Here is a 13,119-nt window from a genome sequence, read left to right as displayed (position 1 = left end):
GCTAGGGATGGTACTTCCCGCAGGAGGACCGGCGGGAGGAGTGCGCATGCGTCCGAGACGTTTCCGCCTTCCGGGGAGACAAGATGGTAAAAGGGGGAGAGAGCGCGGAGCGGCGGTGGGGGGTTGTGGGTGTGGACCCCCAGCCTGAGATATAGGGGGGTCTCCAGCGCTGCGCACGGGTAATGGGGTTTAAGTGCGACCGGGGCCCCACCCACTTCCCCAGGGCGAGGAGAGATCCACACCCGGGGCTTCCTGTTTGAGGCTGTCATTGAGATTTGGGCTGGGCTGGGCCCGGGTCCATCGGTTTCTCTCCGGTGGTCTTTGTCATTACATTACCACTGCTGAATGCCCCAGCTGTGGATCCTATCCGACGTCTGTGCAGGGTTAGGGAACCATTTTCCGTACAGCCTCATCAGGGAGGAGAGGGGAGGAGAGGGAAGGGGAGGGGAGGGCAGTAGATGAAACAGGAGGGTTAGAACTCGGGGTGGTTCGACTTGTCCAGGTTTCTAAATCTGAGAGAATGCAACAGAGCCTAACCTTAATTGTAGCATTGTATGAGAAATAGTCACTGTAGAATCTCTAGTTTTAATAATTTATGTGCATTATTTGGACCGTATACTTTATGGGGGGGGGGGTCTATGTTAGTATCTGTTAATTTCAAAGAACTTATTCTGGTTAACAAGTTTGAGAGGCTGGCTTGAGTGCAAAACTTTGAGGTTTAGTACTCAGTTGTTAGCTTCCAATTATTTTTCAAATACTTTATACACGTAGTACAATTTGTGATCTATTTAACTTAATTAAAAGTTGAATTATACTTGTACAGTTATGTTGCACAAATATTTGGAATTTAATGTAAATAGTATAACCAAAAATCCCACCATTGAAGTTTGAAAATTTGAATTTGTTTTTTTTAAAAAATACAAAATTAAATCTGCCACCATTAAAAGTGACTATCATTTAAAAAAACAAGTTGTTCATGAATGCCCTTGTGGGATTTCAGTCCTACATCAATGTGATTTAGGTTTTAACTGTTCTTGGATGATCTTGTGAGTGGGCAATATTTTCAAAAGTCTCTTGTGTGGACAACTATGTGGGCATGAGCTGCCTTGTTTGTCATTAAAGTTATTCTATAGCATTAGGATATTTGGACCCAATTTCCTGGTAGGCTTGTCACTTCATCCTACTATTAACCACCCACAAACAACTCCCTTCATTATTTATCAACTAAATTATCAGATTAGTTGTTGCATCTGTATTTGTTAGCTTCTAGTCTATTCAATCATATCTTGTTGAATGACCTTTTATCATTTTATTCATGGGTTCTCTGTATCCATATTTCTTTAGCTAGAGAGGGAGTGTGAAGTGACGTAGGGCACTGACTTCACAGTGATTCTACACCTGTCAACAAGTGCCAATACATCTTGTCCAGTTAAATATATTAAATCATATGGACTGAAATGGGAGTATTTTCCAACATTGATGAAGGCCTTTTAGAGATGGAAACACCACCAAAGGTATTCTTAGCTGTGTTATTTTGACATTGGTTTGATTTCCTTTTGAAAAGGCGACACTTCGGCCATACCTGAATGCAGTTCGTGCCACTCTTCAAGCGGCATTGTGTCTGGAAAATTTCTCATCACAGGTGGTGGAGCGTCACAATAAACCAGAGGTGGAAGTGAGGTAGGATTTGTAAATATGACAGATATAGTTTTTGGTTTGCTCAGGTGGGGCTTTCCTCACTAAAACAGGAATATGCAAATGCAGTCATCTGTTTCTGGAGGTAAATGTGAATAAACTTATTTTTGGACTCTGGGTGAAATAGTTAAGTACTACAGAAAGCTGTGATTCCTTAAGCTTTATTGCTGAGGTGTATTTGTGTAACTGACCGGAATAATATTATTTTCTATAACCCTTTTGGAAATGATTTGTGTGGAAATGTTCTTTTATTGAAATATTGACATGATGATACCGTACTGTTAGGAATGGTGGTGCCTTTATAGTTTCAACATGATGTGTCACTGTTTCAATACTGGTCATGTCATCACAGTTGTTATGTGGAGTATGTTCTGAAGTACATTCCTTTTAAGTAAGAATTTAAGTGGAAAGTTAACTCTAAGTCTTGAAATTGCTTATTGGAAAACTCAAGAATGCTGCCAGTCTGCGATCACACCATCTGCATGCAATCCTTGGAAATATCTCTACATCAATGCTCTCAAAAACAAAATGGATTTAGGTAATCTGTGGAAAGCATAAGATGTTTTTGATTACTGGATAGTAACAAACAACTTTTTACTTGCGTAAAAACAGGAGCAGTAAAGAACTGCTATTGCAGCCTTTGATCATCAGCAGGAATGAGAAGGAGAAGGTGCTCATTGAGGGCTCAATAAACTCTGTACGAGTCAGCATTGCAATCAAGCAGGTCAGTACCCTGTTTAACTCTGTTAATGCATACTTGGCATTGTAATTTCCAATCAGTACAGTATTTGGATTAAATCTTTCTTGCTTCCCAGTTAAATAGTCATCCAGATGCTCTTTCTAATAATGCACAATTTGATATCTGCAAGGCTTTATCTAATTAACAAAGTTTAAGTGAAATGTATGTTTTCTCTTGGAAATAATAGCTGACAAAAGTTTAAGAACATCATACTTCCATTTAGGGTGTATAACTACTTTAAGCCTGTTACACCATTCAGTAAGATCCTCTTCCACTTCCCTGCCCAGTCCCCAAAGCTCTTCTTCCTGTTAAGGCCAAAAAAAGCTATCAATTTTTCTTGCATTTACTCAGCAGCTGAGCATGCACAACCTTCTGAAGTGGATAATTCCCAAGATTCTCAATCCTCTGAACGAAGAAATTATTCTCTGGCTTGGTCCTAAGTGAGCAAAGATTTATTCTGAGATTCTGCCCTCTAGATCTAAGATTGTGCAACCAAGGGAAATGGCATTTACTGTGCTTCTATCCATGAAAATGTATAAAAATCCCTAACCTTTTTGTGTAACAACCTTTCATATGACACTTTATTGATGCTTCTTTGCAAATTCAGATATCCCTCAACCAACAATTCAGTTACCCTACTAGATACATTTCATTAAGAATGTTTACCCTGCCTATTCAGATGGTGGAAAACACTGATGCAGGAGGAACTCAGCAGGCCAGGCAGCATCCATGGAGAAAAGCAGGTGGTCAATGTTTCGGGTCAGGACCCTTCTTCAGGACTGAAGATAGGAAAAGGGGAAGCCCAATATGTAGGAGGGAAAAGCAGAGCAGTGATAGGTGGACAAAAGAGGGGAGGTGGGTTGGGTGCAAGGTGGTAATAGGTAGATAAACGTAAGAGATAGTGATAGGCAGGAGGAAGGGAGAGCAGATCTACTGGGGGATTGGTCAAAGGCAAGAGAGAAAGGAAAATGGTAGAAAAGAAGCATGGTTTGGGGAGGGGGGCGTTGTGGGGATTACTTAAGGTGGGAAAATTCAATGTTCGTGCAATTAGGCTGCAAGGTTCCAAGACGGATGGAAAATGAGGTGCTGTTCCTCCGGTTTGCGCTTGGAATTCTCCTGGCAGTGGAGGAGGCCAAGGACTGACCTATCTGTGATAGTGTGGGAGGGGGAGTTGAAGTGACTGGCAATGGGGAGATGCAGATCGCGGTTACGGACAAAGCGCAGGTGTTCTGCGAAGCGGTCTGCGTTTGGTCTCACCAGATGGTGATCTTCTTTGCCTTTCTGTACTTCCTTTTTGAGGGATTTCAACATTTTCCCAACAATTGATGTTAGGTTAATTGATCTTTAGTTCTATTATTTCTCCCTCTTTTTGTGTATATCATTAGAAAAGCACACTTAGTCCCTCATATCTTTACATATTTCAGTCCTCTGTAGTGTCATTTACCTACAACATAATAAAGAACAAGGCCATGCTGGCTCCTAGGGGAGCAATCCCATTAGTCCCATTTCCCCCTCCTTATTTTCTCTGTATTCCTGGAACTTGTTCTCTCACACACATATGCCCATCAGCTTCCTTTAACACATTTTGTTATTAACCTAGACTAAAAGGTAATTTACAACAGCCAGCATGTCTACTGATATTGAAGAAAATGCACAAGGTCATGGAGAGAACATGCAAACTCTACAGACAGCACCAGGATCAGCAATAACTGAGTGCCACCATGCCACCTTTTTCATACAATATAGGCAAACTATGTATATACAGTAAAGCTCAATCTGACCTAATTGAATGAATAAAATGCAAATGCCAAAGATTTGAAACAAAAATAATGTTATGCATTGGGTCAGTCAACAACAATAAATATTGTATACCCCCATGTTATTGGAACGGTTGTATTCCTAGAAAACAGTCCATGTCGCAGTTTTCCATAACATGAGCCCTTTACTCCCATTAAATCCTGTGCTATAAGGCGAGAAATGTTTCTACAGGAAGTTTTTTTTCTCAACAGTAATGCCCCCACAAGTGTGCAGTCTACAGGCAAGGGAATTCTGAATTGTATTTTTTAGGCAGAACAGAAAGAGTTATTTTTTTAATTGACTAGAAATGGATGTTACATTGTTCAACAAAGTATCGATAGAAGAGATTGCCTCATCTCCCAAGCAAATCCCTTAAGTGACTCGTGCTGTGAACCAGCAGTTTGCAATCATGGTCCTTGGTAAACTCTGTATACACTTTGTGTTTATTTTTTCCCCACATCGATTCCATAAGAATGAATTTGTATTCTGTACTGGTAGTGATTTGTGAATTCTGTAAGGGTGAATTTCTGTTACCCAAACCACTGTAATGTTAGGGTACACTGTAATAAGATTTATTCAAGTTTTTGGTATAACCTTCCATAGAATGCTGACTAACAGTTCAAGGCTAAATTGTTAAACTGTCTTGTCTTCACTAATTCTAAGTGACTAGGTGTGCATTTCCAGTATGTTTTTAATTTGTCTCCATGATCACATCAGCATTAATTCATTTTCTCTAAAGTATATGTTGGCAATAGCAACTTAGCAATAGTTCTTCCTTTTGTTTTTGTCTATTTCTCTTGTATGAAGGAACACCCATGTAGCACCATAGCTGATGTTATAAACTCAGTAATTTTAGCCTGGGGGTTATGCCTGTATAATTGTGCTACATGGTGGTGCTTTACCCCCGACACATTAATACTTCCAACTTTTGAGTAGTAGACAATAATCTTAACAAAAGAGTGAGGATGTTTTTAACCACTTTTTAACTCTTATTCTCTGTACTTTCCCATGAATGCCTTCATTAGTAATTGTGCATGTGGTATCCTTTTTTTAAATTATCCTTGTATGGTTATTAGTATCCTAAACACCTCAAGTTTTTAGTTTTGAACAGGTTGAAGTTTGTACCTGTTAAAGTTTCATATTGTTAATTTCAGGCAGATGAGATTGAAAAGATTCTTTGTCATAAATTCATGAGGTTTATGATGATGCGAGCAGAGAACTTCTTCATCCTCCGAAGAAAAGCTGTTGAGGTAATGGTACTGCCTGGAATTTGCATTTTATTTGGTTTCACTTCATTAGTGCAAGTCAGATGGTCAAAAAAGGTGAAGACTGAGGACCAACAGTAATCCTGTTTTTGAAAGTTCTCTAGATTTTAATTCTTCATCCTCCACCCAAACTCTGACTTTCTACAAACATTTCAAGAAGTCCATGCACATTGCATTCTGCTACTGTACTCGTCTTAGCAAGTGCTCAACTGCTTGAAAGTATACAGAGAAGTTTAACCTGAACATTGTGTGTGAATGTTTTATCCCATCACATGCAGATCCTTTTCCTCCCAATCATGTTATATCCTGTAAAGGAAATTTATTTTCTTCTATGCTGAGGACCTTCCAGGAGCCCATTGGTGATGTGCTAGGCTTTCTTTGTGAGATAATGGGCAGGCATTTATCTCTAGCATTCTGTATCCAGTGGTCTGCAAACCATTTGAATGTAGTTCATGCCATCATCTTTATCCTCACACTGAAAGCTTGTGTGAGATTTGAAAGTTAAGGACTGCAATATCTCAGATAGCAGAATCTGGGCTTTGTGTACTCTGCATGTAGAAGTGATAAACCATTTTGCATGCAGAGTAATTTCCTTACTGAAAATATGACTGAAGAGGCTGCATGGTGCAGTGGGTTGGCAGGCTACTTTTTCATCTCTAGGAAATGGGATTTAGTCCAAATTTAATGGTATAAATTAGCATAAAATTCACAAGGACTTCGAGTGTTATGAATAACTGAGTTTTCTGGCAGGAAATTCCTCGAACTTCGGCTCTGATCTGGTGAATGTATGTTAGAGAATTTTTTCCTACCTCCTGATTTGCTAGATAGCTAACCATGTCAGTAACCATAAATGAAACTCTATTTCCTCTCTTGGCAGGGCTATGATATCAGCTTCCTGATTACCAACTTCCACACTGAACAAATGTACAAACACAAGCTGGTTGATTTTGTCATCCACTTCATGGAGGAGATTGATAAGGAAGTCAGTGAAATGAAACTGTCGTTAAATGCCAGAGCTCGCATTGTTGCAGAGGAGTTCCTCAAAAATGTGAGTTTTCCTTGTTTCCTCGTTTTCCCTAAACCGATAGAGATTTGCAGCACTGGTTAGCTGCTGAACCCGTTGGAGCCTGAAAATTGCACCTCTGATGTTTTACTGCATGCATTGGCAAGGTCGGTTAGTGTTGCATAAATTATGTTGAGTCGGTCTTTGTGCTGCCTTTATTTTGCCTTTTGTGGTTTTTGCTTGGAGAGGATGTGTTCCTCAAATATGCTTGACTTCTCTTTTAGTTGAAACTAGTGCTTTGAACATTATTTTTATATGCAGTGATACTGTTTTAAAAAGGAAGTGTCCTGAAATAGCCTGATGACTTGTTCACTGTTTTATTTGCTCTATGGCTACAATTGTAATAAAGCAACATTCATTCCTTATGTATAGTTATGCTGAGATGATGTTGATGAACCATCTTGTGATACAGCAGTCTATAGATTTTCTCACAACGATGTTGGTTTGGGAATTCCACGAAAATGACCTAGTGACATTGAATGAATAAAACTATTTCTACTAAAAGCGAATGGATAAGTACAAAAAATAAAGACTAGTGGATAAGTTATCTTTCATCTCAAGGAGGCTAGAATGTAATGGGGTGGATGTATTTTACTGTCAGACTGTATCTGGACAATATGGTTCTGCTCTGAACATTAATCCAGGAAGAAGGGGGTGCAGTAAAGATCCATCGTATTGATACAGGGCAATTAAGATTAAATATTAGAAAAGATTACATAAAATAGGCTTGTATTCCCTGAGTATTTGAAGAGGTGACGTAATTCATGTGTTAAGGATGATTAAAAGATTTAACAATGATTGCCCCAGAGGGCAGTGAATATCTAGCACATTCAAACAAAAACTTGAGGTCTAGCCAATTTAAAATTAAGACTGAGATTTAGAGGTTGTCTGAGTTAGTGTAGTGCATTCTATAGGTCTATTTTGCCATACAAAGGACTGATGAAGGGGGTAGATTTTGACATCAATGATGGGAGTGATAATTCAAGAAACTTATGTTTTTGAACTCTTTGATAGTTGCAGCCATCTAGACAAATGAGTATTTGATTAGACTTTATAAATGGTAGAATAGCATGTTGAGAGGTGAGCTGTTTGTTGTGGTGTGCCCAGCATCTTGCATTCATGAGATTGCTGGTCCAACTATCTTTCTCATAAATGGTGTCAAGTAGCAGCTGAGTAGTGCTGGAATGAGTTACAAGACCAGTGGTTTCTTTCACTTAAGAACAGTACTTACCTCTTTGATCAAAAATCAAGCTGCTGGAGGAACTCAGTGGATCAGGCAGAATCTGTGGAGGGAAATAGACAGTCAATGTTTTGTATCTTGACCTGAAACATCAACTGTCTATTTCCCTCCACAGATGCTGCCTGACCCACTGAGTTCCTCCAGCAGTTCATTTTTTTTTTCACTCCAGATTCAGGCATCGACAGTGCCTTGTGTCTCCATATAACCCTTTAGTGTGGACATATAATTCTATGTAGAGAGTACAATTTATTCATAATAGCCAGCTACAAGCCAAGGTGCATAGCAGGAGAAATAAGCACTGTCATTGGATTTGGATGCAGTTCTCCCAAAGCATTGCCCATGGTAGTAGAATGTAATATTTGTGTGGTGTGTCATAATGCTATTGCTTGCTTTAACTTCCCTATCAATTTTGTGTTTTTTTTGTTTTGCTTTTATTTGCTGTATTTTGCTCTGCTTGTAGCACAGTTTTATTTCCTTCTGTTTTCTCCCTCTCTGTTGAGTTTACCTTGTTTCAGGTGGCTACGGAGACAGACATTCAGGCTGCAGGTTAAAGGACTGGATGTGGTTAGGACTTCTGATAGCAGCAGGAAGCACAATGAAATGACTGGTGGTCTTATCTTTAGTCCCAACTGGTTCCAGCCATTGCACCGCTTATTTTGTATCTGCACACTTGTTCTACATACCCACCCCTTAACCCCATGTCCTTTTCCAGTGGTGTTGTCATGCATTGCTCTTTGGTTCTCATCTCCTATATTATTTAATGTTCTTTTCTTGAATTTCATTTCACTAATATCATTATCTCCTCTTGCGAGGCTGCTTTGATGTTGTGCATTCTCTCCATTTTTTCCATTCCATATCTCTCTCCTTCTCCATCTCAATCATCCTCTCCTTCATTCTCCCCCCCCCCCCCAGTTTCCTAATCCTGTCTTCCTCATTTCTTCCATTCACTTTTGTTCTGTCTCACCACCTCTTCTTGCACAATTCTCTTTATTTTTCATTTTGTCATATGTTAACTTGTACTGAAATATTTACTTTTTCCCATTTGTTGCCATCCTCTATCCCTTATTATCAGACAACTTTGCTGTCTTAGTTTGCTGCCCACCAACAGTAATTAGCATTACTTAAGGGGCAAAAAATATGCAAGGATATAGAATGCTGTAAAGTTTAAGTTTTTATAAACCAGTGATTTACTGTTCTTGCCATGCTTCACTAAAAGAAAAATTGGAGGTCCATCTACCCTGTGACCTTTCTGATTAGTGTGGCAAAAATTGCAACTTGCAAAGTTTTGATTTGCCCATTAACCTCATTCATTTGGTGGAAGGTGGACAGCTTCCATCTTAAAATATTAGATTTCTTATACCTCCTGGGTCATGAAAACTTTTTCCTTGATAGGAAATTAACAAGATGTGATAAATAACAATAGCAGTGCCCTGATACTAAAAGTGCTTTCCCACCAGGCTCTTGTCTCAATAACTGAAAATGTACTAAATATGATCTTTACTTTTCTGTTTACAGTTCTGATGCTGCTTGCGTTTGCTTTCAACTGTCAAGACCAAGGTTACGAGGAACTATGTGAAACTGCACTGCTGGAAAGAAGCTTTGGGGCAGGGGTGGGTGTAATCATCTGCTGAAAGGGGGCTCACACAATATCCTAACCAGTTTGCTGGAAGGAGCTTGTACAATAACTCAACCAGACTGCTGGCTTTAGTATTAACAAATCATTTTTCAATTGATACTGTATTTACAGCAGCATATCTGCTGTCATTAGTTCTTTCACAAATTGAAGGGACCGAGTTAATACATTTGTATTTTGAAAAATAAAAACTTTCATTCATAGTTTGTGTCATAGTGTCTCTGACTTGGCTCTTTCTTAATCCATGTGTTTAATTGATAGTCCATCTTTATTTTTGAGGGATTTAATCAATGCAATAAAACAATGACTGCTCAGAGTTCTTGACAGTATTAGGAAAAGACCTCTATCTTGTAAAACCTTAAGCAAAATTCTGCAGGTGCAGGGCATCATAAATAATACATTTTGACAACACTTAGCAGGTCAGACATGTGTTTTGGTTAGTTGAAGGGGGATGACCTTTTATCAGAGCTGGTGGTCATTAACTTTAAATGTTTACCCTGCTTCTCTCCAGAAGCTGCAAGATTTGTCAAAATGTTCTGGCATTTTCAATCTCTACTGGTACTTATTCTATCACCAATTATAATTCTGTTTGAAATGGAATCTGAGTAATTCATCATTTGTATAATCTCCCATCTTGTCAATTTGTAAGAAGGGCCACATTCCTTGCATTTCTTTTAATTCTGTTTGTTCTATCATTAGTTTCTGAATGAGTTTTTTGTCAAATTTAATATTGTTATGGAGTCATGGGTTTTGTTATCCAGAAGCAAGATACTGCAGATGCTGGAAATCTGATATAAATACAAAATGCTGTAAATACTCAGGAGGTCAGGTTGCATCTGAGAAGCAGAGTTAACATTTCAGGTTTGATGATCTTCTCATCAGAATGGTTTTGATGAAAGTTTGTTGAACTGAATAGTTAACTCATTTCCAGGACAATTTGTGAAAGAACTAATGACCTTTCATCAGAACTGTTCTGATGAAAGGTCATCAAGCCGAAAAGTTAACCCTGGTTTTCTCTCCACAAATGCTGCCTAGTTGGCTGAGTATTTTCTTCATTTTTCTGTTTTTATTACAAATTTTGTTCTACTGCAAGTGGGTATAGATTTTGTTGCTTTTAATTTTAACCGTTGCAGCTGACAAATGATAATGATGTATTGGCCTAAAATACTTTGGTAATGAATAGTCAGGGTGCAAACTGCACTACTGTTTTTAGTTTGGTCAACAGTGTGCTTTCTATAACACAGATGATCTAGAGTAGTGTACTGAGGCCAGAGGTAGCTTTGGCATGTGCTTTGTGAGTTCACTTGAAACTAAACTCTTAGTAGTTTGAATGGGAATAATTAAACTAGGGTATGTAATACTGCTGTTACTGCAATTAATGTGTATTGACATGCTTCTCAATATTAAAAACTTTTGCAATTCATCTACCCAGTCATTTCCTGTAAATTGTTTTTAGTTTTATCTCTGAACAGTCTGGTCTTTCATAGCTTGTATCATGAAATTAGAAATGTTTTAATAGCTCCAAGATAATTTGTAAATTATGACTAGCAGCACAATGTCACACCCTCCTCCTTGCTCGTGTCCAATGAGAAAGTTGTGTTTGACATAAATTGGAAAGCCCAATTATTTCAGTTACCCAATTTTTTTTAATGTTTATTTTGACACAAAGCTCTTGAGTCACCTTCATTCTAGTGTACTTGGATTCCTATTTTCAAATAACCTGAGTTTTTCCAATGAAAAATATCAATGTGTTGAAATGTCTTTAAAATTGGAATAAGATTTTTGAAATTGGTCCTTACCGAAGTTAAACTGAGAAATTTCAGTCACACCTTTGTTTCCTTTAAGCAGTATTGGGACGGTAGTCACCTACCATTTAAATACCTATTTTTCACCAAAATATCATTTATAAAGGTGATAAATCATTTCTAAATAATGATATAAGCTATGATCATAACTGGTAAGATGATGTTCAGGGGTTGAAACAGTGATCTAAACACAAGGTAGCACAAGAACCAGATGCAAGATGAAGAACAGTAGTAAACTACTGGAGATGAGAATTTAGTAGCTTGGTCATTAGATTTAATATTGAAATTTTATTATGATCTACTACCATTGGGTAAAAGGATATCAATTCTTCATTTAACTCAGCACTAAAAGGATATTAATTTTTCATTTAACTCGGCACTTTTTTCATAACTAAATAATTTCAACAACAGCAGTCATTTAGGTAGGGATGTATTAAAGCATTTTTCATAGCACCAAGCTGTTGGAAAGCACCTCACAGCTAAGGAAGTGTTGCCACTGTTGGAAACACTAAAAATCAGAATGAGGAAGGATGACGTTAATTTGGGTTTGGACTACTGATCCTATTGGATCTATGTGTGAATAGAACTGGGGTTTTGGACTATTGGAGCCATAAGAACCAATCCTATCATCACTGGTTCAGGCTCAGATGGAAAATGTCTACTTGATGAGCTACTGGAAAGTCCCTGACATCTATGGAACTGTATCCAAATGAAAAAAAACTGGCTTCAGAAGGAGTTCACTTTTCTCTCCCTAAATCAACTGCAATTAATTGTGGAAAATTTACCCCGCTGTCCTGGAAGGTTGGACACGTATCATATTACGTTACTCCTCCTCCTCCTCCTCCTCACCCCCCCCCCCCCCCAATTTAATCTCAGTTTTTAAGTTGTTTCAAGGAGTCCACCTACTGAAAAGTGGTCAACCCACTTCGCATTATATTACTACCCTTGTTTGCTGTCACTACCGTATCCTGGCAATGGTGAAATCAGTAATTCTTGTGCGTGTGTGTATGTGTGCAATCCAGTCTCAGCTACAACGTGACCCAGTTTGGCATTGCTTACGATGGGCACAATCACAAGGAAAATATCATGCTCAAGAACACACCTGAAACGTTCACTCACCTGCTCTCTTTACAGATGGTGACTGACTTGTGTGCATTTCCAACGTCTACGGATTTCCAACTTTTTTTGTTGCTTTCACAGAGATGTGCAAATCTTTCGAATGCTCAACCCTGAGGATGCACAGTAGTTGGGTACATTCAAAGCTGAGATCGATAGCTCTTTGGGCAATCAGGTGAGCGGGGGGTGTGGTGATCGTGTGGGCAAGTGGTCGAGGATCAGAGAGATGATGCAGTCAACGGTGGCATGGGGGGGGGGGGGGCTCCTGTTTCTACTACTTTCGTTTCAAACTTCCAACAGGCAGGATTATTTTTTTGGCAGTGATGGCTGAAGGAAGCAGCAGACACTTTAACTGGTGGGGCTGACTGCCAGGGGCCCGTCTAACCCGCAAACCCCTTTGCTATCCATTCATGGAGGCGGTGGCCAAGGGCGGAGCCGCCTTCAACATTCGGTTCAGCAATTAATTTAGTGTGCAAATCAAAGCGTCGTTTGCATTGCAAGCACCCCAGTGCCCCCCCCCCCCGCCAAAAAAATAAGCCACGTCAACAATGTTCTGGTGAATGAGCAGCAACAATTCGCCGTGACTGAACAGGCTGGAGGGGTCCCAACAAATATGGCGCCTGACGTCGTGCAATGGTCGTCATGGTAACTGTAAACATAGCGGGTCTGCGCCTGCGCGGCGCTGGGTGGAGGGAGGTGGGGGGTGGTGGTGACTGGGTGCAGCCCTGAGCGGAGGGGGAGCCAAGCGCGACGTTGGGGGGCAGTA

The 13,119-nt window shown here is 39.4% G+C and overlaps 1 protein-coding gene across 1 annotated transcript; it reads left to right on the top strand.

Annotated features, from left to right (window-relative positions):
* The first annotated feature begins 39 nt into the window (after positions 1-39).
* On the top strand, positions 40-9,635 carry LOC127571258 (actin-related protein 2/3 complex subunit 4). The gene is made up of 6 exons (XM_052017487.1): positions 40-86; positions 1,565-1,680; positions 2,308-2,419; positions 5,386-5,481; positions 6,374-6,544; positions 9,315-9,635. Exons 1-6 carry the CDS (start codon positions 84-86, stop codon positions 9,318-9,320), a joined length of 504 nt encoding a protein of 167 aa, XP_051873447.1. The 5' UTR covers positions 40-83; the 3' UTR covers positions 9,321-9,635.
* Positions 9,636-13,119: the final 3,484 nt, after the last annotated feature.

This window comes from Pristis pectinata, chromosome 6, assembly GCF_009764475.1.
Source record: "Pristis pectinata isolate sPriPec2 chromosome 6, sPriPec2.1.pri, whole genome shotgun sequence".
Lineage (NCBI taxonomy): Eukaryota > Metazoa > Chordata > Chondrichthyes > Rhinopristiformes > Pristidae > Pristis > Pristis pectinata.
This window is presented reverse-complemented; position numbering and strand designations above follow the sequence as displayed.